The sequence below is a fragment of the Melanotaenia boesemani genome, chromosome 15 (genome assembly GCF_017639745.1).
Source record: "Melanotaenia boesemani isolate fMelBoe1 chromosome 15, fMelBoe1.pri, whole genome shotgun sequence".
NCBI lineage: Eukaryota > Metazoa > Chordata > Actinopteri > Atheriniformes > Melanotaeniidae > Melanotaenia > Melanotaenia boesemani.
Genome location: NC_055696.1, coordinates 11,828,423 through 11,849,520, shown reverse-complemented (window position 1 = coordinate 11,849,520; position 21,098 = coordinate 11,828,423). Strand labels below are relative to the sequence as shown.

At 36.8% G+C, this 21,098-nt stretch overlaps 1 protein-coding gene across 2 annotated transcripts in view; it reads right to left on the bottom strand.

The window, feature by feature from the left end:
- Positions 1 to 865: 865 nt before the first annotated feature.
- LOC121654807 (short transient receptor potential channel 4-like) overlaps positions 866 to 21,098 on the bottom strand; it is a 36,811-nt gene continuing 16,578 nt past the window's right edge. For both annotated transcript variants that reach the window (XM_042009114.1, XM_042009115.1), the window contains 9 exons: positions 9,984 to 10,320; positions 8,666 to 8,805; positions 8,377 to 8,577; positions 8,170 to 8,291; positions 5,893 to 6,088; positions 5,595 to 5,789; positions 4,676 to 4,717; positions 4,194 to 4,283; positions 866 to 3,194 (listed from right to left, as the gene is read on the bottom strand). In XM_042009114.1, coding sequence (XP_041865048.1) covers positions 2,502 to 3,194; positions 4,194 to 4,283; positions 4,676 to 4,717; positions 5,595 to 5,789; positions 5,893 to 6,088; positions 8,170 to 8,291; positions 8,377 to 8,577; positions 8,666 to 8,805; positions 9,984 to 10,320 — 2,016 coding nt within the window. In that variant the 3' untranslated portion in view covers positions 866 to 2,501. The remainder of the gene's footprint in view (positions 3,195 to 4,193; positions 4,284 to 4,675; positions 4,718 to 5,594; positions 5,790 to 5,892; positions 6,089 to 8,169; positions 8,292 to 8,376; positions 8,578 to 8,665; positions 8,806 to 9,983; positions 10,321 to 21,098) is intronic.

Sequence of the window (21,098 nt, the reverse complement as noted above, 5' to 3'; positions counted from 1 at the left end):
CTCAGAAATGCAATTTTGAGCTTAGTTTTCTTAAGCTATGTTCTCTAGCAATAGAAAAATGCCACATGCACACGTAAACAACATGAAGAACCTGATTTTCATTGGAGTGGGTCTTTAATGTGTTGGTATCAGAGCCACATGTGCTTGCTTGAATCACTATGAATGAGTTCAGTAATCTCAAAAAGCAGGTCAGAGTGAATGTTGTAGATATTTATAGTCCAATCTCGATTCTCACCCCATGTCTGGAAAATTTTGTGGGTGCAGCCCATGTGTGAACATGTGGCCATTTTAATCCATTTCTATTATGGCTGTCAAAAATAACGCATTCAAGGCGGTAACTAATTTATGCAATTCATTGCGTTAATATTTTTAACACAATTAACGCATGTGTGACATGACAAGCCCCATACATCCGTTATGATGGCGGGACGTGGAGAGGTGAGATGGAAAAGATGAGAAACACCCTTATTTTTCAATTTTTCAATTTTTTTTTTAACTTATCTGGCATTTTGCACCAACATGTCTGCTCTAGTGGCTCTCTAGTTGTCTCGTTGTTTGTGCAGCAGCTGCTTCCTCTCTCTCCTCCCATGTTGCACCAAGAAGCATGATGGCTGTAGGTGATCAGCTGATCGGTCTTTCTCTCATGTTGTGTGTATTCATCTTTTAGCTGAGAAGAAGGAAATTAGTGGTTCATGGTTCACACCGTCACATCTTTACTCAAAGGTATCGTTTTTGGTGTTTTTGTTTTTTAATAATTCATGCACCAGAGGGCTAGAAAAGTTCTGATGGGGGGTCGGCAGGGGCATGACCAGGAAAAGGGGGACACAAATGAGATCGTTTTTTAGGTCAAAAAAAAAAAAAAAAAAGGTAAAAAATGAATCAATGATCCTTTTATCAACAGCTGTTTATGTTGGGTGATGCTGCTGTAGGACTTTTATTTTCTTCATCAGTGTTCAGTCACATCTGGTGGTTTCATGACAGAAATTTTCAACATGGTTGGTGAGATGATGATATATGAATTCTGAATTATGATCTAGAACATGGTAGAGATGATTTAGAACAACATATATAGTACATTATATGCTGGATTTACTGACCTTTGTACATCCGATGTTTACCAAAGGGAAGGTCTGTTAACTAAATATTTGTTGCATTGGCTCGTTCTGATAATACAGCAAAAACTGGCAAATTTCAGGCACAGTCTCATGTGGTGATTATTCTTAATTCATTTGAAAGCTGTGATTAATCTGATTTAAAAAATTTGTAATTTGACAGCCTTCATTTTTATACAAGATAGGCACATTTTACAGTTTCCTAAACTACTGAGCAAATTTGGGCTCTAAAAAGCTATTTAGAAATTTCATATACCAGTTATTTTACTCATGGGGCAGAAATGTATTTGGTTAACGGGGAACTAGTTTTGTGACATACTGCAAAATTAAATGAGTTACTTTCTCACTTTTTGTGGCTATCTGTGCAGGTCCAAAAAGTTACATTAAATAATGTGGCAGAGATCATTATGTACAGACAATTCCAGAAATTTTACATATTTTAAATGTTTGTCTAATAACAGTTAAATACTTAAATATCAAATACAACAAAATTAAAAAACATAAAATGTTTTATTTTTTGTTTTATTCTGTATTGGTCATAAATTCAAACATTACATCTTAAAACTAGCAAATCTGACCAAATTAACAAGTTAATTTTCTGCAGGAGTGATAAAACATGAATACTGTGTAGCTTGAAATGGTCGATAGGCTGCGTTCAAACTGTGTATCTCTCAAAGTTCAGCCATACTCCACAAACCATTTGTCATGAGCTGTCGGAACTAAATGTACAGTCGGATTCGTTAGAATGACGAGGATCACGATCCAGGGTTTTTGCATAGAAAAACATTGACAAAATTGCTGCGTGATGATAAGTTGACACATCTTTAAGAGACTGAATGTCATTTTAAAGTGTGTAAAGTGCAGAAACAGACAGTGTAAGGCAGAAAGTCAGGTCAGAAACTACACATCTATTGCTCTAGTGAGATAAGGATGGGGTGAGCTAAAGTGGTATAGAGATAAATGGGAAAGGAAAAGAGGTAGCAAGACTTATCAAGGAGGTGGTAAACATCAGGATTATTTAAGTAGAAATTCACGTTAGATAAGGAAAAGAATGATTTAACAGAAATATTAATATAAGCAAATAGTTATTTTCCAGTCATCTGTGGAGAAGAGGTAAGATAAAATGATCTTATTTTAAAAAGTTTATCCTTTTCATGCTTACACAGAACTTCATCACCTTTGCTGCATTTCCTCTGCTGATTTAATTCAGTTAAACCAAAAGCCTCCCTGAGTCTCCAGCGATCAAAGCTGACCATTAATTTAACAACTGGAAAAGTTTGACTCTTTTTAACATGTGGGAAAACATGTCTCTCGTGGAACTCTTGATTGTCAATCCCTCGGTCATCAGTCCAATTTTTGGCTGCAGGCCTGTTCATGTATCATCACATTTCATGCATCTTCTCTGGCTGACCCTGACAAACATCCATCATCTACTAAATCAGTGCATGGTGAATCTTTATCACCCTCAACAGTTTGTTGTTCGGCATCCTGCTCAGAGCTGCAGCTGTTGTTTGACTTCTCCATGCTTTCTGGAGACTCTTCTTTCTCTTTTATCCCCGGTAGTTGTGTCTCAACCTTGGCTCCACCTACAAGCTCTTTGTGCTGCTTCTCTGAATCTGAGTCCATAGACTCCCCTGCCTCTTCTGACAAAGAGTACATCTCCCTTGAAATTTTCTCCACTCCAGATGTGACTTCTTTGCTACTCCAGAGGTGTTTCTGGAGTGAGCCAGGGTCACTGTTGTCTTTGGAATAGTTTCTCCACTGGCTGGAAGTTTCACTGCAACTCTCATCTGAGGCCAAGGATAAGAGTCCATTAGGTAGACCATTGAAGGCCTCAGGGGGCCTGGTTGAAGATGAAGAGCTACTTTGCTTTAAGATGGATGTGGTGATCTTGAATCGGTTGAGTTTGCTTTTCACCTGGCTACTAGAAGGGCAGGGAGAAATCTTGAGTGAAGAGTTAGGATAAGCAAGCGTGGATTCCACTGAGCTGCTGCTCGCTATTGCTCCCTGTAGAGCAGGCTTTCCTGTCTTCATCATACCCATCACCTCGTAACGGAAACTGGAGATGTCTTGCTTCAGCTCCTAAGAAAGAAAAATAAAATTCAGCTCTCCCTGAAATTGCTAATGCATTTTATTTAAATATTAGTTTCAGAAGTTGGTGTCTGTACCTAAAGTATCTAAAGAATACTATAAATAGTAGTGATACAGCACTTTTCAAATATGGGACAGGGGTTTGATGGCACGTATGTTAGAAGAATCAAAAGCATACCTGGCAAACAAAGGGCATAGAAATGAATAGGGATGGTAAAGACATGTCCCTACCCATGTCCAGCAAGTTCTGACTTTTTACTATCATTTTCCATCACACAAAAAGTGCTTTATCTGTAACTAGTGATTGCTGCTAAGTGATGTGAAGCAAAGAAGCCAACAGTTGTCTTTAACTCATAGCATTACAGAAATCATTAATCAGTTTATACTAAATCCAATATAAACAAAAAGAGACCTGATGTCATATTTGATTATAAATTTTTGCTGGTTAAGATTTTCTATCTGCTTTGAATTACATGATATTGCAAACAATGAAGAAGGAAAAAAAAAAAGAAAAGAATTTAAAAAACTGGACCAACTCTTTCTATTTTTTTGTTCAGCTGAAATAGAAAAAGAAAGAAAAATGAAAAAGCATAATCATCATTGGACAACAGATGGTGATGAGTTCAGGATTATGTTTTGCTTCTCTGTCAATGTTTAACTGCATGCAATCACAGAATGCTCAAATGTAGCTGGTCAAATACACACACACACCCACACACACACACACTCACACACACACCCAAAATCTCTTTGGAACAAGTTCAAAACTTCAAAGCTTGGTTGAGTAAAAGGGAAAACATTGGATGAAACGGATATGGATGAGAGCTGTAAATCAATAGAACAAAGATGTGTGAAAGATGCTATGAATTACGTACTGGGATTATTCTAAGTGGATTTGTCGCTATCAACACTTGTTCTGATGCACTGCTAATCGAAATACAGACCAGTTTTTTGTTAATTATTTCATTGTCTTCTGGGACCTAAACCTACCTTGAAGTTCTCTTCAGTCAGGCCTTCCTCTGTCTTGGCATCTCTGATCATAGCAGCCACGTAACGCTTCACAAGGTTCCTTACAACCTCCTACACAAGGTAAAAAATACATACATAAACATTTTTATTCAAATGAAAGTGTTGCTATTGTTAAAACCTCACAGCTAATCGGACAAAAACAAAATGACACATATGTACGGTCTATGTGTAAATGACTAAAGCTATATATATCTCCATAAAAATACTATGGCAACCCCCTCCATGGATGTAGAAAAACAGGAAATCCTTTACGGAGAATAATGATGTTTGCCCCGCTGAGTGTTGTTGTTAGACCTGTAGCATGAAACAGTGCAAAATCTTTGTATTTACACAATGAAATTGGATAAAGGCAGTTAAGGAGCATATTTTTTTTTCTATATAGGCACACACACAACCATAGAGAATGTAATGATTTTCAGCTTGCTTTAAGAGATATTAGTTACCTGATATTGATGGTTTATCCTCAGATTCTCTGCTGCTCGCCTCTGCAGACATCAGATGAATTTAGATTGAGTGAGATTAAGAGCAGATGAGTGAAAAAAACTCATATGTTTTTCTTTCTTAAGATTACAGGTTTATATGAAAGCTGCTTTTTCTGAACCTTACAGTGGAGTGTTGCCACTATCAGTGAGGGTTTAAAAATAGAAAAAAGACACAACTGAATATTATGATATCCAGTTAAATTTAAAACATGAAAGAGGAAGGATAAGATTTTAACATTGATGGGGAGATTACATTTTCACATTAACAATGGTTTAAAATACTGATCCGCTGTCATTTTATTAATTGGCTTTTGTGGCAACTGACATCTGATAAAGTGATCCAACTTATGCTTTGAGCTCTACTGCTAAAGAGCAAATGATTATTGATAAATGAAAGTTAATTAGGAATTGTTTGTCACAGTGATACAATGTTTTATGAACATTTGATATTATTTCTGACATTTATCCTTTAATCAAACCAGAGCCCCCTCTTTTTTTTTAGCTTTATTGTAATATTTAACCCCTTAAAATCCTGCAATTTTCACCTAAAACAGGATTTTATGGCTAAAGTACTTGTTGTGGACCAACTATTTTACTGGACGACTTTTACTGGACCCTTGCTGATGTAACAGGAGCATTTTTATTGCAGTATCATCTGCTACTGGAGTTTCAAAATTACATTGAATCTGCAACTGGTCAGAAATAAGTGCTTACTGAATCTAAAGTTATGATTGTGCCCTGGAATGGTACATCATTTAAATATGAAGAATCTTAGCTTTCCAACTGTGTATAATGTGTAGATACTTGCAATGGAGACTGTGTAAAATACATATTTATATGTCACATCCTGCCCATGAGACGTCTGGTAAAACCAACTTACACCAAGAGTTCCAATAGTTTCATGGCGCTTGGATCGTGTCCTCTTACACACTTGTCTCTTTATCCAGCACATTAGGTACAAGAATGATTTGGGACTGGGAATAATGTTGAAAGGCGCTGGTAGAGTGGCTCCTTCCTCGAAGTAACTCATCCACAGCTTTGTCCTGGCGAACTTCCACTCAATGTCTGCATGATCCTGAAACCAGATTAGATATATTTTAAGAACATGTGGTTCTGTGTGTTGTATCATCTGTTCCACATGTATTGGTTTATTTATGCAGTTAGTGATATGTGCTTACAGCAATATGTTGATAGGAGTTGTTCATCATGGCTATGAGCATGTTCAGCAGCACCACCAGCGAGATGATATTATACGTGCCAAACATGGTGGCACCGACAAACTCAGTGAACTGGTGATCTGCATCCACATTGGTCACATAGAGGCTGATCAGTCCAAAGATGGACCAGAACAAAGACTGTAAAGTCTCAAATAACCTGTGAGGGATAGATATATGTCGTTAAAAAAGCTAATTTGGGAATTGCATGTCATTGCATTGCATTCTTACCCTGTATTTCTAAAATGCTGCTACGGTAATCAGTTACTCTTAGCAAAGGTAAACTTTCTGAGAGGTTTCACACATTCTGCAGTTAGTAACAAATATACACTGCCACACAGCTCTTTTCCTTTCACGGTCAGTTTCACATCATCACTTCTCAACTTCCATCACTGACAATAAGAACAATCCCAAATTAATTTTTAAATGCTCATTTTAACATGTCTCCCATGTCGCCATCAGATGCTGCTTGTGAGGACTTTGCAGACCACTTAAAAAATAAAACTTATATTATTAGACTGAATCTTTAATCTCAACAAAATGTTGATTTTAACCTGTATGAACAATGCTTTTATCTGAGGAAACACTGGAGAGTATTCTTGATTGAGTTTTACCCATACTGAAGCTAGCAAGCTGCCTTTTAGACCCAATAAACGCATCACATTATGGCTTCTTTCAGTTTGAGCTTTGAAGTATTGTAAATAACTCTATTTTCCCCATTGCCTTTAAAGAGGCAGTGGAGAGCGCCCTTCTGAAGAGGAGAAATTTAGATCACAACGTTCTTGATAAATACCATCCAGATGATAGAAAAGTTGTTTTTATTCAGTTAAATGAGTTTTTAAAATAGAAATAATATCTTAAAAAATGTCATTAAGATTTTATATGATTGTTAATGACCTCAGGTATAATTTGGATGGTTGGAAACTTTCAGTCCTGGTTCTAGTGGATCTGAGTGCTGCCTTTTATACAGCAGAGGCCACATTTTATTAAACAGACTTGCAAGTCTGGTGCACTGTTTTAAAATGGTTTTACTCCTATTTCACAGATCAAGTTTGTTGTAAGTATACTGCATGATATGGAGATTTACATCGCCGAGTCTCCTGATGACCTGGAGCCAGTTAACATCATTTTAAACTGTATTTTAGATAAAAAGTAATGAATAGCAGAGGATTTTAACAGCTCAAAGGCAAAACTGAAGTTTAAATTATCAGTCCTAAAGGCAAGAGAGAGATCATTTTAATCAAACTACAGAATTTAAAACCTTCTTGGTGTCCTTTTTGATTAAAATGTGTAAACATTTTTAACATCCTAAAAACATAGACAGTCCGCCTATTTTTCTCTCTTGCCAGCACAGAGGTGTTGATGCGTGCTTTTTATCTCCAGTAAAATGCCCTGCTCTCTGGTGTTCCTGAAAAGAGTATATCGAGTTTACAGATACTCTAGAATTCAGCTGCACATGTTCTGATGCAGACTAGAGAGCGGGCACACGTTAAACCAGTTTTAAAATCACTTCACTGGCTCCCCGTGCATTTCAGAATTGATTTAAAGGTTCTTTAAGTGGTTTTTAAATGTCTTAATGGTCTTGGGCCTTCTTATTTATTGGACCTGCTTTTAAATTATGAGCGCTCCCAGTCCCTGAGGTCCTCTGGTACTGGTTATTTGGTTGTCCCCATAGTTTGTAGCAAAACCTACGGTGAGACCTTGTTGCATCATTATGCCTGTGTTTTATTTTCATTTTTTTCCCCCCACTCCAATGCTTTTCTCATGGGGGGTCCTCCACATCAGGAGCTGCCTGGTCTGACTGCATGGTTGTTGCTGTGGTGTCTGTACTTGTCTGTTTAGTTGGAAACTTGCAATGCATCCATTTTTGTGGTATAACTCCAGTCTGCCTTGATCTGGGTGTTTCTCATGGTGATGAGATTATTGTTTCATCACCTGGTTCATCGAAACATATGTCTGTTTATACTGTTATGATTTTTAGTTTGTTTTAGAGTGGGGTCGAGAAGCCAGGGTTGGGGCTCTATGTTTGTTTAGTTTGTTTCTGGGAGAGAGTTTGATTAGGTGTGTGTGTGCTTCAATTAGTTTTGTGATAAACCTGGGTGTGTGATTGTGTTTTTAAGATGTAAAAACAGTTATTATTATGCAAAGAACATTTCGCTGCTATTATGAATGTAGAGTGCTTTATAAATAGTTTGATTTGATCACACATTTGCAATACGCTTGCAAACAAGGCAAACTCACGTGGAGAAAGCATTATTCTGCTCAACACAGCGGATCCCCTTGCATTTTCCTTTCTCATCTGAAGCCTTTGTCTCATAGTAGAAGTACAGCTGGTTCAGTCCATTAGCAAAAGCAAGGAGAACCTGAAGGGGGACAACATGTGCAGAGTTGAAACTGCTATACTTTAGCACATCTACTGTAAGTTTCCCATCTGTGAGCAAAGTTTACCAGACAGTAAATGAAGAGGAACTTCAGGATGTCCAGCAGCATTCGCCCAAGAGAGATCTGCAGTGGCCCCAAATGAGAGTTGGCAGTGAAGAGCGAGATGAGGCGCAGGGAACTGAATATATTAGCAATGGCAAACACTGCCTCAGCTACAAGGGTAGGGTGCCACATTTCCCATTGGTTCCTCGGTTTACTGCCACTGTACTGAATAGGGGGGAAATGGATGGTGATAATACAGAGACAATCAGGCTACAACTGTCCCTTTAATTTCCCCTTACAGAGAAATAGTTACCTTGGTGTAAGCTACAATCTTGAGGGAGATAGTGGCTAAGTATAGTGAATTCATGACAAAGTCCATCAGATTCCACCAGTCATGGACGTAGTCTTGGAAGCCACCGTCCCACATTTGCTTGATCTCTGCCCAGATGAACCCTTGCGTAAACATAAAGATCATAAAATGACTGCTACTGATTGACTGGTGTGATTGACAATAGCAGTTTCAAACTGGAAGACATATTTCAAGCATTAAAATATCAGTTGTATGCATAGACTGTACTTTCTTAGACAACAGACATTATAGATAGGTAACGTGGAATCTGGAACATTTTTAGCGGAATTATAGTTTTTGCTTTCATTGTATTAAAATGTAGCACAAAAAGAAAAGTATTAAACATGAAAACAGTTCTGTAAGGTGGAACAGGAAAAAAAATCTGTTTAATATTCACTTATTTAAAAATTAACTTAAAAATAAAAGAAACTTACACCAATATGTCTAAACACACACAAAAAAAAATAATAATAACTACTAATTGTAGTAGTACTAATTGCTGAAACATGTGTAGCCATTTCACTGGTAAGAGTGTAGAGTATTTTGATCTACCACGTAATTTAGCTTGTTTGCATGAGCTTAGCACATTAGCATAAACGTGACACAAAATGACTCTCATGTCATATTGTATGTACTGTCATAAGAATTTATGATGGCACTTTAAATGTCTCCAAACCAAAATTAAAACCTATATAATTCTATACTAAGTCCACTGATACGATCAATGTTGAGGCATCACAGTTTGGATAAAAGTGATGGAAAAACTAAACACTAAAAGAGCCTTCTCTACAGACACAACCAAAATCAAAGGTACAAGTTTGTGTGAAATAACATCTTGAGGATGAAAGTGAGCTTTAACTCCCAAACTGAAAGAAACATCCTCTCAACAGGCTCAAAATTCTGTTGCTTGAACTGCCCAGGGGATAATAAAAAATTACAGTTTGTACAAATCTGATCTGTTCATTAAGCACTTTGATCCAGCACATCTTTTAAAAATCTGCAAGGAATTTCTTTCCTTTTTGCTCTCATTAATTTCTTATGGTCATAGACAGAAATTACATCCTTTGCAGTTTTTATCCCCAAGATTTAATTTCAAACAACATTATCTAACATTAATATAATGTACATTAAAATAATGTGTGCTAATTTTAAATGCAGGATTATTTCTTTTAAATTTTGGAAAATTAGCGTCCCCCTCTGTCTCATGACCACTTGACTTGCTGTATGTCACCAACAAGGTGTCTATTAATGACCATCCACAACCATCACCCATTCTACTCACCCAGCACCCATGGCAGTATCATCCACTCCACAGTGGTTGGTGCAGGGCCCTGCCTGTCCTGTTCTGTGGTGACAATGTGCTGGGAGGCGAGGAGCAGCAGGAACAGAAAGGTAAGGTAGGATGCTGTGTGGCAGATAAACTTGATGAAGGGCTTGCGGATGAACAGGCCATAGCGACTCTTTGGAGCAATGAGGTAACAGAGAGCAAATACAGGGTAAAGCAGGCCGATGAAGACACAAGTGATGAATTTTCCTGCCCAGTGGCGCCGCCTCCATCCAGGGAACTCATCGTACCATCTGGATGCCAAAAGCTGCTGACAGTTTGGCTGAGCTACAAACTTGAACAGATATGAGAAAAGAGGGGAGAATTATGCTTTCCATTATATGACATGTACCTATAATAAAATTGGTGTAGAAGAGGTTCTTTTTTCAATGCATTAATTCAGGGTATAGCTACAGCCTTTAAGCTTATTGCGAGAGAATATTCTCATCCTAAGGCTGTTTTCTGGTTTACCAAACCATGACGCCCTTGTGACTGTGTGCCAGAATTAGCACCTGCAGTAAGTTCCAGCTACAGGCAGACACACAAAGAAGTGGGATGTATGGTGTCAAACAAAATGAGGGATTTTCATTTACACACATTGAAATGTTAGAATGAATCAGATATTGGCAGCCCTGATGCAGAAAAAAAGTGTCCTTTAACAGGAAGGGCAGCCAGTTGTCAAGAAAGTGGAAGATTGCGTCCTGAGATCTCCAAATATAGTTTGAGCTTCCTCTGAAATAAATAATAATAAAAATAAACATAATTCTCAACCAGCAAAATTTAGTCTAATTTTCTATTGATTTGTTTGTTTGATGTTTTATGCTGCTGAATGCTAAACATCATAAACATTTTATAGGACTGTAAAGAAAATCAAAGAAAATACAATTTAATGACATGTTTCTCATGGTAACTGAGTGTAGGTTTAGCTGTGTTTGGGGGCTACCTCATTTTAATGAACAGAAGAACTGCGGATCAGCAGTGGTTGGTGACAGTGGGATAAATGCTAATTAATGTAAACTTATTGCACATATAATTCAAACATTACACACACGCATGACTAAGCATACACATTTATCCAGGTGCATATAATATTGGGAAATATCATGCTGAGTTTTTACATCAGAGTCAAAAGTGTTGACGGACACCGGTGGGGGCCAATTCACCAACTCTGCAGCTTTGTTTCCATGGGAACCACAGATCTATCTGTGTCGGGGTTTAAAGCAGAATGGCTCATATTTCCATATTTCAACCACAGTAGTGCCACAAAACATAAGAGGACATGAGAGAAAACCAAGGAGAGAATGAATTTAATGGAAAAGAGAAGTGCATACTCTAATAAGGATCTCCAATGGCAATATTTTAGATTAATATAAAGCAAAGAAAATCCAGGAGGCCCCTGCTGATTTTCTCTCCCACTACTTTGAACATGAACTTTATAATTAATAGATAAAAAAAAAGCAAAATCTAATCTCATGGATGGAAATAAAAAAACAACAAAAACAAAATAACCATTTTCAATACTGCAGCAGCTTTGAATAGAGCTGTTATGTTTATTTAAAGAAGACAATGGTTAGTTTTTATCAAACCTGTTTTGACAGATGTTCAGTGTTTTGGAGGTACAAGAAAATGGTCAGCTCATTTACAGTTTACATCTTTCAATTAATAGTAAAATCTGACAGTGAAAAGGAGGTTATCGGGTTGCTTGATGTCTTAATTAAATACTGACAGTGATGGTAATGACTGTAGACATTAGCCAATTAACAAGATAATTAGAAAGTATATTTGCACTAATATGCTAGAGAAATAATTAAGCAATAACTCTTCAAAAGCTAATCAGAAAAGTAGATTTTAACCCCCTTCCTTACTCGCTGAATCATTATACAGTTACTTTCCATTTCTGCTTCATACTTTTCCCTCTTTTCCTTCTCCCATAGGAAGAAAAATCCAAACAAGGCAAACATCACTGCAGTGGTGCCCTCATTTTGCCTGTCACAATCATTTAGAAAACTTGCTGCAGTAAAGTGCCAAATTTGCCTTGGGTGACTGTTTCACACAAATCAAGTCCAGATGGAAGTGCCTCTCCACGAAACACCTCTCAACTGTCAAATGTCTATAAGTGCCAGGAGAGTGCTTATCTTTGCGAGTGCTGAGGATGCTTTCTAGCTCAGTGAGGACATGTTCCCCTGCAGCTCTACCATCATGAAAGGTCTGCTAAAAATTTTCCCCACTTTCACAAAACGGTGACATCACACAACCTTTGGAGTCTATTTTTTTTTTCTTTGCTTGCATATATGACTAAATAGTTCTGCTACAGTAGACTATAGTCTTCATCTGTTATTATCATATGCTACAAGTTAATCAGAATCCACCCACAAAGCCTACAAACATGCTTCCACCTCTCTAAGATGAACATGGATTTCCAGATTTCTACATCCACCTACACAGTGATGATCACACTGTGTGTCACTTTTAATGAAACTCACTCTCATCGATGCCAGAGGTAAAATTGCAATTAAGATTTCTATGAATAGCTAAGAGAATGTAAGATGACTTTTATAACAATGCATGAAATTAAAATGTCACATTGTTAGAAAAGTCAAAGCAAGGTGGACTAAGAGGAAGAAAAGAGTATAAAGGAAAAGTTTGGCCTTACTGTCAAGTCAAGTATCATTGTACGTAAATGCTAAGAGTCTTTCTGCTTTTATTTCTAGTTTCTTGACTTGAATGTGATTGGTCTCTTTGCTATGGAGAGTTTACTACTGTTATAATCAAATACAATCCCTCTGTGGAACTCGAATGTTAAATATAGCAGGCAGTAATTTCCAAGTTTACTCATAAATGATAACACAATGTGGAAAGCAAACAAAATGATTAAATTACCTTTGCTACCATTTAAATACACCCCTGGCACAATCCACATTTTCAGCTGTACAACCACCCTGTCCATCTTCCTTCATGGCAGCAAAAATAATCAGTTTATATTATTCAATGCACCGGTCAAGAAGCTCAGACTTGGGAGAGAACACTTTTTTCATTACCAACAACTAAAATGTATAATCAATCCAATATAAATATCATCAAAATGGCAAAGAAATAACTTTTTAAGCTCATATCCAACTCAGACCCAGCAAAAGTACTTCCAACAGCTAAATAAGAAAACAATCTCACCTTCTCTCCCAACTCTGACTTCTGGACTAAAATCTGCAACAATATTTTCATTATGACCAGTAATACAAATTTACAATTTATACAGTACAAAACGGAGCTCACATCACCCAAAGGAAAATATTTAAAATGGGATTAGCAGACACAGACACATGCTCAAAATGTACTTTTGGTAGAACTGATGACTACACTCATGCCACATAGACCTGTTCACCTGTTCACGCTTTCTGGACAACAGTAACTCAGAAACTTTCCAGTATTTTGAGCTGCAGAATCCTTCAATCACCATCACTCTGTTTATTTGGAAATATCACAGAAGTTGACAATCTTCCCATCAAATGTAGAAATCTGCTTCTTTTTCTTTTTTATATCACCAATAAAACTATACTTCTAAACTGAAAATTAAAAAACTCTTTGCATTTCAGTCACTGGACCAACCTCCTCATAAAATACATTACACTGGAGAAAAATATATTCATTTACAACAATAACTGTGGCTGTGCATATTCCAACATACAGTAAATTTCAGCAAAACCATTTATTACCAAAAAATAAGAAATTATAACAATTAAAATGATAACATGAATTATTAAATTTAAAGGGTTACTATTATTTTTATCTTTACTAATATTTAGTGTTGTTCTTGTTATTTCAAGAACATGTCAGGTGTTGAAATGTGGACATTTCACCATTTCATGGAAAATATTAGCTAATTTTTTTATTTTATTGCAGCAGTTTAAAAAATTTAGAACGGCATCCCAACTTTACACATCTGGGAAGTGGAGAGACCAGTTACTGGAGTTGTAGGAGAGGAATGTTGTCCTAGTCTGGTCTGATGCAGGAATCTGGCTGCTCAACAGTCCTGGACCTTCATTGCCAGATTGTATTTTTTAGCATTAATGGAGTCTTCACAGATGTGGAATCTGCCCATGCCACAGGCACTAATGTAACCCCTTATCATCAGAGATGCAGGCTTTTGAAATGTCCAATGATAATAAGCTGGATGGTCCATTTCCTATTTAGTCTGTAGGACATGGCACCCATGGTTTTTACAAAGCATGTCAAATTTTGGTCGTTCTGGACACAGAACAGTTTTCCACCTCGCCGCAGACCATTTTAAATGAGCTTTGGTCCAGAGAAGATGGTGGTGTTTCTGGATTGTGTTCACGTTCACTTTTTGCATTATAGGGTTAGTTATAGGGTTATAAGGTTATAGCGTTAGGTTCATTTTAACCTAAATTTATGGATTTTACAGTGAATTGGGTTCACAGACAATCATTTGTGGAAGTGTTCATGAGTCCATTGAGTGAATTCCAAAAGAATCATCCATGTTTTTTAATGAAGTGCTGCCTGAGGCCCTAAAGATGATGAGCATCCAGTTTTGACCTTTAGCCTTGTTCCCTATGCACAGAGATTCCTCCTAGTTCTCTAAACATTTGATGGTACTATACACTATAGATGGTGGGATCTTGAAAGTCTTTACAGAAATTGTTCCACAATTTAAGACATAGCTTGTCACAGACTGGCAATCCACCTATCTTTACATCTGAGAGGCTCTGCTTCTTTGAAATTTGGTTATATTACTGAAATGTTGCCAATTAACCTGATTAGTTGTCAAATGCTCTTCCAGTTGTTTTTGACTTGTGCTAATTACTTTCCCAGCCTTTTGTTGCCCACGTTCCAAGTTTGAGATGTGTTACTGCCGCTGAATCCAAAATCAGATTTGGAAATATTTTCCATGAAAGGGTCAAATGTCTCAGTTTCAACACATAATATGTTGTTTTATATGGAATAAAATATGGATTTATGAGAATTGCAAATCATTAAATTCTGTTTTGATTTTACACAGCATCCAAACTTGTTTTGGAATTAGGGTTGCAAATAAATAATTACTAACACAGTAAACAGCATTGCATCTGCAGCTTCAAACTCATTTTCAAAGCTCTGTCAGTGCTTACACAAACTTAATTCAATCAATAGTTTTAACACCCCTTTCTTTATTTTCTCTGCTGCAAAAATTTCAATAAAGGTGACTGTTGTTCAGCATTTATTAGCTTCCAATGTACCCATACAACTTCTGTTACATTCATTAACTTTAGTTTTCATGGTGTGAAGCAGCTGTCAACATCACCTTTAAGGGTCTAACTGCAGACTGAAGAGGTACCATTGTACAGGTATAAATACTTGCAATACAGGAGTATAGGTCATTATTATGAGCTCAGCTTTAGGCCCTGTGTCAATTTAATAAAGACAGTGTGATTTTTACCGTAACAATTTGCAGATTCAATTTATCCGTTCCCCTGCTGAGCCATTCATTGTGCTACTGGCTGCAACAAACAATATTAAAATACTATTATGCTTAAAGACAAAGTGAAGCTACTTCAGAGATTAGCACGGAAAAATGTTACATGGAGAAATATGTTTATTTATTATTTTTCTTTTGCTGAACTCCATTTCAAACTGCAATAGCTTTTTTTTTTTTTTTTACTTTTGTGTTTTTTTATTACTCTTACACGAAGGTCATGTTTGTGTGAGCGTTGCTGCACAGTTGAACAATGCACCATTGGAGTCTTTTAGTCTTCTTGTTAATTCCTGATTCTTAATTATATAACAAGGAGATGAAACAGCTTCCTAGAAATCCTTTGCTACCTTGTCATAGTTTTCTCCTCCTTTGCTGGATGCTATAGTTACTTTATCTTTCACAGAGCCAGTGTATGGTGATTGTTGAGGGGAAGTTGAAGGAACCAAATTTACTTTTATTTTTATCTGCATTGACCATATTTTTAATATGAATAGACAAGTGTACTAACACTGATCATAAAACACAACTTCTTTCACATCTGTAAGAAGTCAACAGTCATACAGTGAAATCATTATTTTGAAAATAAACGTACAAAATGATTTTTAACTGCACTAAAAGCACATACAAGTTATTACTCATATTTTATTTTTGTTGTTTTTTAATGCCTTTACCTGCTGTTTAATGCCCCCTTTGCACCATCTGTGATATTTTTAATGTTTTATGTAAAGAACTTTGAATTGTCTTGTACATGAAATGTAAAACTTGCCTTGCCTGCCTTACACAATGTGTATGATAAAGTAAAGGCTGAATATTACTGATAACTGGAAACTGACTTGTGAAGATGGAAATTTGGTGCACTAAAAATGCTGAAACAGCTGAGTGTTTCAGCTCAGTGTTTATGGTTTTTTACCATGCAACAAATAGACCTGTTGTGCATCTTGATGTTAATTGACTGGAGGTATTTTGAACATGTTGAAATATTGAATTGCAGTTTTTATGAGATATCACAAGAGGGCAACCTGAAACTACTGCATGTAAAATTGATGGGTTCCCTTTGGCATCTCTGACTATTTCAAATATTTAAGTCACAGCTTCTTTTCACTTACACTGTGACTATTTAGTGTGCTTGCTGTGTTCACCAGTAAGGTTCCCAAGTCCTTTTTTTCCAAGTCCAAGTCAAATCTAAAGTCTAATGACTAAAGTCCAAGTCAAGTTGCAAGTCATTTTTAGTTGTAATGAGTGATCTGCCATGTGACACGTGCCGTCTGGTCTGCTACTGACCCTTTAGCATTTTCTAACAGCACTGACCTTTAGCTTTAACTGACAAATGCTCTGTCCATTTCCTCTGAATTTGGAAAAACTGTGGATGAACATTTTATTCTGATTAATGCTTATAACACAACTTATCTAAGAGTTTTTAATGTGTAGAAAACCCCACCTGGACACACAGAGAAATTTTGTAAACTAATTTACAGCATTTTATTTCTGAATGTGGAGAGAAAGGCAATATACTACACTTAAGTGCAGGATTACCAACAGTCCTGGGGGTTTTAGACGTTTCTCTGCTGCAATGAGCAAAATGACAGCTTGTTGTCAAGTTCTGCTCCAGCCTCTTAATAACCCATTAATAATTTGACTCAGGTGTATAGCAGCAAGTACACATGTAAAATCTGAAGTACAGTGCATCAGAAAAATCTTAACTCAAATTAATTTAGATCCAACAGTTGCAGATCAAATAAATAGTCTTTACATTCCTAAATCAGCAACAGCAATACCACATACTGCTGGGGTGCTAAGCTTGCTACTAACATAGCTGCTAACAATAAGCTTTTATATTACAGTGGTTAACCTCTTCAGGTGTGTTTTAAGGTGGATGAAGATGGATGTTGTGGATCCAGTGTCCTGGATTTTTATACCACAGACTTGACTTTTTAATGCAAAGTCCAAGTCGAATCTCAAGTCATTGGAAATGCAAATTATATGCCACTGGAGTCCAAGTCACAGACTCAAGTCCCCATCTCTGGTGCTTACCCACCTTTTTTTCAAGTTTTTTAGTGAAAATTAGCACAATCTATCACAGAAACCCTCAAGGAAGTTGGAGACACAATCAACACTGCAATGTGCATATGTTAATGTTAGTAAACATGTCTGATTTGACCTCCTGCTGCATCTAAGCACAGAGTGCCCTATGAATACAGCTGTTTTGACAAGAAGTCTGTGGGGAGTTTTTTTCAGATCATTATGAGCTGCCTTTCTAAACCCTAGTGGCACAGCAACAGCAAAACCAGAATACACACAGAGATGTGAGGATAAACAGAAAAAGGTAAACAAGAAAGTGCACAAACTACACACAGAACAGGGTTAAACAAAGAACTATCTTTAATTTCTTTAAGGGTCAAAATCAAGCTCCTTATGACTCAACACTGAAAAAAGTATGTGCAGTTAAAGAAAAATAAAAAACAAATCCCACATTCAGGTCAAGGGTCATACCAGTTATAAGTGCTTAAGCACTTGTTTGCAGAACTGTTGACAAAATGCCTTGAAGATAAGGGGAAAAAACTGTGCTCACAGCAAAATCAGACAATCCTTTTAAGTCTAAATAAGTGTCCACCAAACCTTAAATGCTGCATAGGGGTCAATGATTAGAGCTCCCAGAGAGATCATCTGTCACAAGCAAACTGTATCACACAGGCATATTCTTCTGAGAAGGCAGCAGCAGAAAATGTTACTTTAGGGCCAGTTCATCATTCCTCAGTCTTATTTATTGGACTAGCAATTATGTGGTCTAAATCTCTTTTGCTGTGTAAACTAAGGGTGTGTTACACACAAAACAAGGTTTTTCATACAAAAGAAAGGAAAATAACATGAATGAGAAAGACACAATAAAGACACTGTAGCTAATGAAGTGGTGCCACTTATTAAAAGGTTGGTGGTTTGATGCCCAGCTGCTCCAGTGTACTTGTCAAAATTGTCCTCAGGGGAAACACTCAACCTTCTATTTGCTCTGATGTGTTCATCAGTGTGTGGCTGTGTTAGTGTGTGACAGAAAAACCATGCATGTTTAAATTTGTGTGTAAATTGGTGAATATAGACTGTAGTTTGGAGAACACTCTCATTTGGTTAAGACTAGAAAAGTGCTTTGTAAATGAAGTCCATTTGCCATTTACAAAGCAGCACTCGAGAGCATATTCTCCACCAAGGCCATTCCTGCATTTGCAATTTTTACAACACAGATCTCAGTCCACACTAAAAACTTCAATGGGTTCTTCTTTTGTTCCAAACCTAAAAAGTTTCATGAAATTTGTCTTGGAAATTTTAATGTAGTCTTGATAATAAACAGACTGCAAAGCAGAGATGTAGCTACGCTGCAGTAAGGCCTATTCTTTCAAAACTCATTTAGAAACAATGAGATGATGGATCTAATGTGTTTACTGATCAATATTTATAGAAAAATGGGTCTATATCTTAATTGAAATGGAGAATGCTGTAATAACTTGTTGCACAAACAAGATGAGCATTTCCAGTAGAATAACTTTATCTTGACGTGACTCTTTACACGTCAAAATACCTGGAACATTTATCACTTTGAAAGGGCAACTGGGTGGATTGTTACCCACAGTGTGACAGTTCTCTCCATCAATGTCTTGATGCAACTGAAGGATGATACACAAACAGTGCAGTAGAGGGGCATAGTGGGATATCAATGGATAATTAAAACACAGCTGGGGAGAGAAGATGCTGCAAGGCACAACTGTTGTAGAGGCAGCAGGAGAGATGTTTGTTTTCAGTGTACGCGATGTGGGGCTTTGTAAGATGACAGGGTGCATTTCATCATTATGTCCACCTGTACACGTCAACTATTCCCAGATGTTCCTTCATAACTGAACCTGCTCATCCGCCAATGTGTGTGATGATGATGCACAACGGCTAAAACAAATGAGAGTGTCAAGACTTGAGACTCCTCCAAAAGTGCATCTGCTCTGATAGCCAAACAGAGCTCCCAGCAAAAGACAGCTCAAATAAATATTGGTTGCTCCTGGAGAGTGATGTGTTTGCTTTTCATCATTTTACTTCGTCTTTATATTCAGTAGAACAATTCTGCACTACAAAATATATTCAACCATCAAGTTTGCCTTGAGCCATCTCATAACTTTGAATGCACATTTAAATTGTTGCTTCCCACATTCTCCATCAAATCTAGAAATACTATGGCTCAAGCATTAGTTGGGGGAAGCCATGGTAACAATTTTTCTCTTCACTCACAGCACTAAGCAGTTACTACATAAATATAAAGTAAAACTGTAAAGAACCTTAAGAGCCTACGTTCACTGCCTAATCAACTGGTAAATGCTACATCATTTAGACACGTGTCTTTACAGTATTTACATTGTAGGAGGTTCATACTCACAGTAAAATTCACTGAAATATTTTACAGGGATTAAATAAACATATTTGCATACTAACTGTTTTACCCACAGGGAGAAGTTTTTTCATCTTGCACAAAAGAAATGCAAAAAATCAGTGGACTGTAATAAAGAATATTGTTTCTAGTATTCATGGTTGGACTGTTTCCTATAAACTTGTTTATAAGGATTTGAAATTGCAATTTGCAATTCAAGTTTTACAAAGTTATTAAATATCAAATTTACGCACATGTAAGACATAATTAAATGCAAACAGGCTTTTCCAGTTAAAACTGCAGCAACTACTAATTTTGCACAACAAGCTGAGAGGAAATTAGATTTCTGTACATGTCTTGGAATCAGTCTTTAAGTTGTAAAAACGTTTGGGGGCATCCAGTGGTCTCTTTAATAAACAGGGCAATCCTATAAGCTGGTCTCTACAGCTGCAGCTCTGAATAGTAACGTGATGCAGTGCACAAGAATCATGAAACCTGGAAATAAACTGATTGTAAGAAGGATTTTAGAAACCGGATAAGATCTTTTTTCTCCTCTAACATTTTATCTTGGTCAATATTTTACAAACACATTTTGGGATTAACCTGCTTTAATGAGATCGTTTACAGCACACTTAACATTTATTCTGCAAATTTTGGTCTCATTTAGAATAAAATAATTGAATATGATTCTGATTTCTGATTAATTTTTCATTTGGATTGTAGTATGGTGAGAAAGCTCATCCATCCATCCATCCATCCATCCATCTGTCCATCCATCCGTCTGTATTCTGTATCCACTTAATTCAACTCATGGTACTGGGGCAGGAGGTTATCCCAGCAGCCAGTCAGAGGCAAGATACACCCTGGACAGGTCACCACTACATAACCAAAAACTGATTCAGTGATGGAAAATTGAGTTGTAAAAGGTGCTATTCAGCTGCTAAGCTGCTAAGTGGATTTAAGAGCAGATTAATCAAAGAACATCTAAAAAAATAAAAAATAAAAGCATAATCATACTTTCAGCAGATATTTTGAGGAGGCATTTGTGTCGAGGACAGGCTAGTTTATTTTAACTTAATTTCCATATTTCTTTGTTCCCCAGCTTCAAAACTCAGGCAACAACTGTGATTGTTTGGGAGTAAAACCGACTGATCTTTTTAATGCAAATGTGTTTTACATAAAGCACTGCCTGCAGAGATGGCTGAAA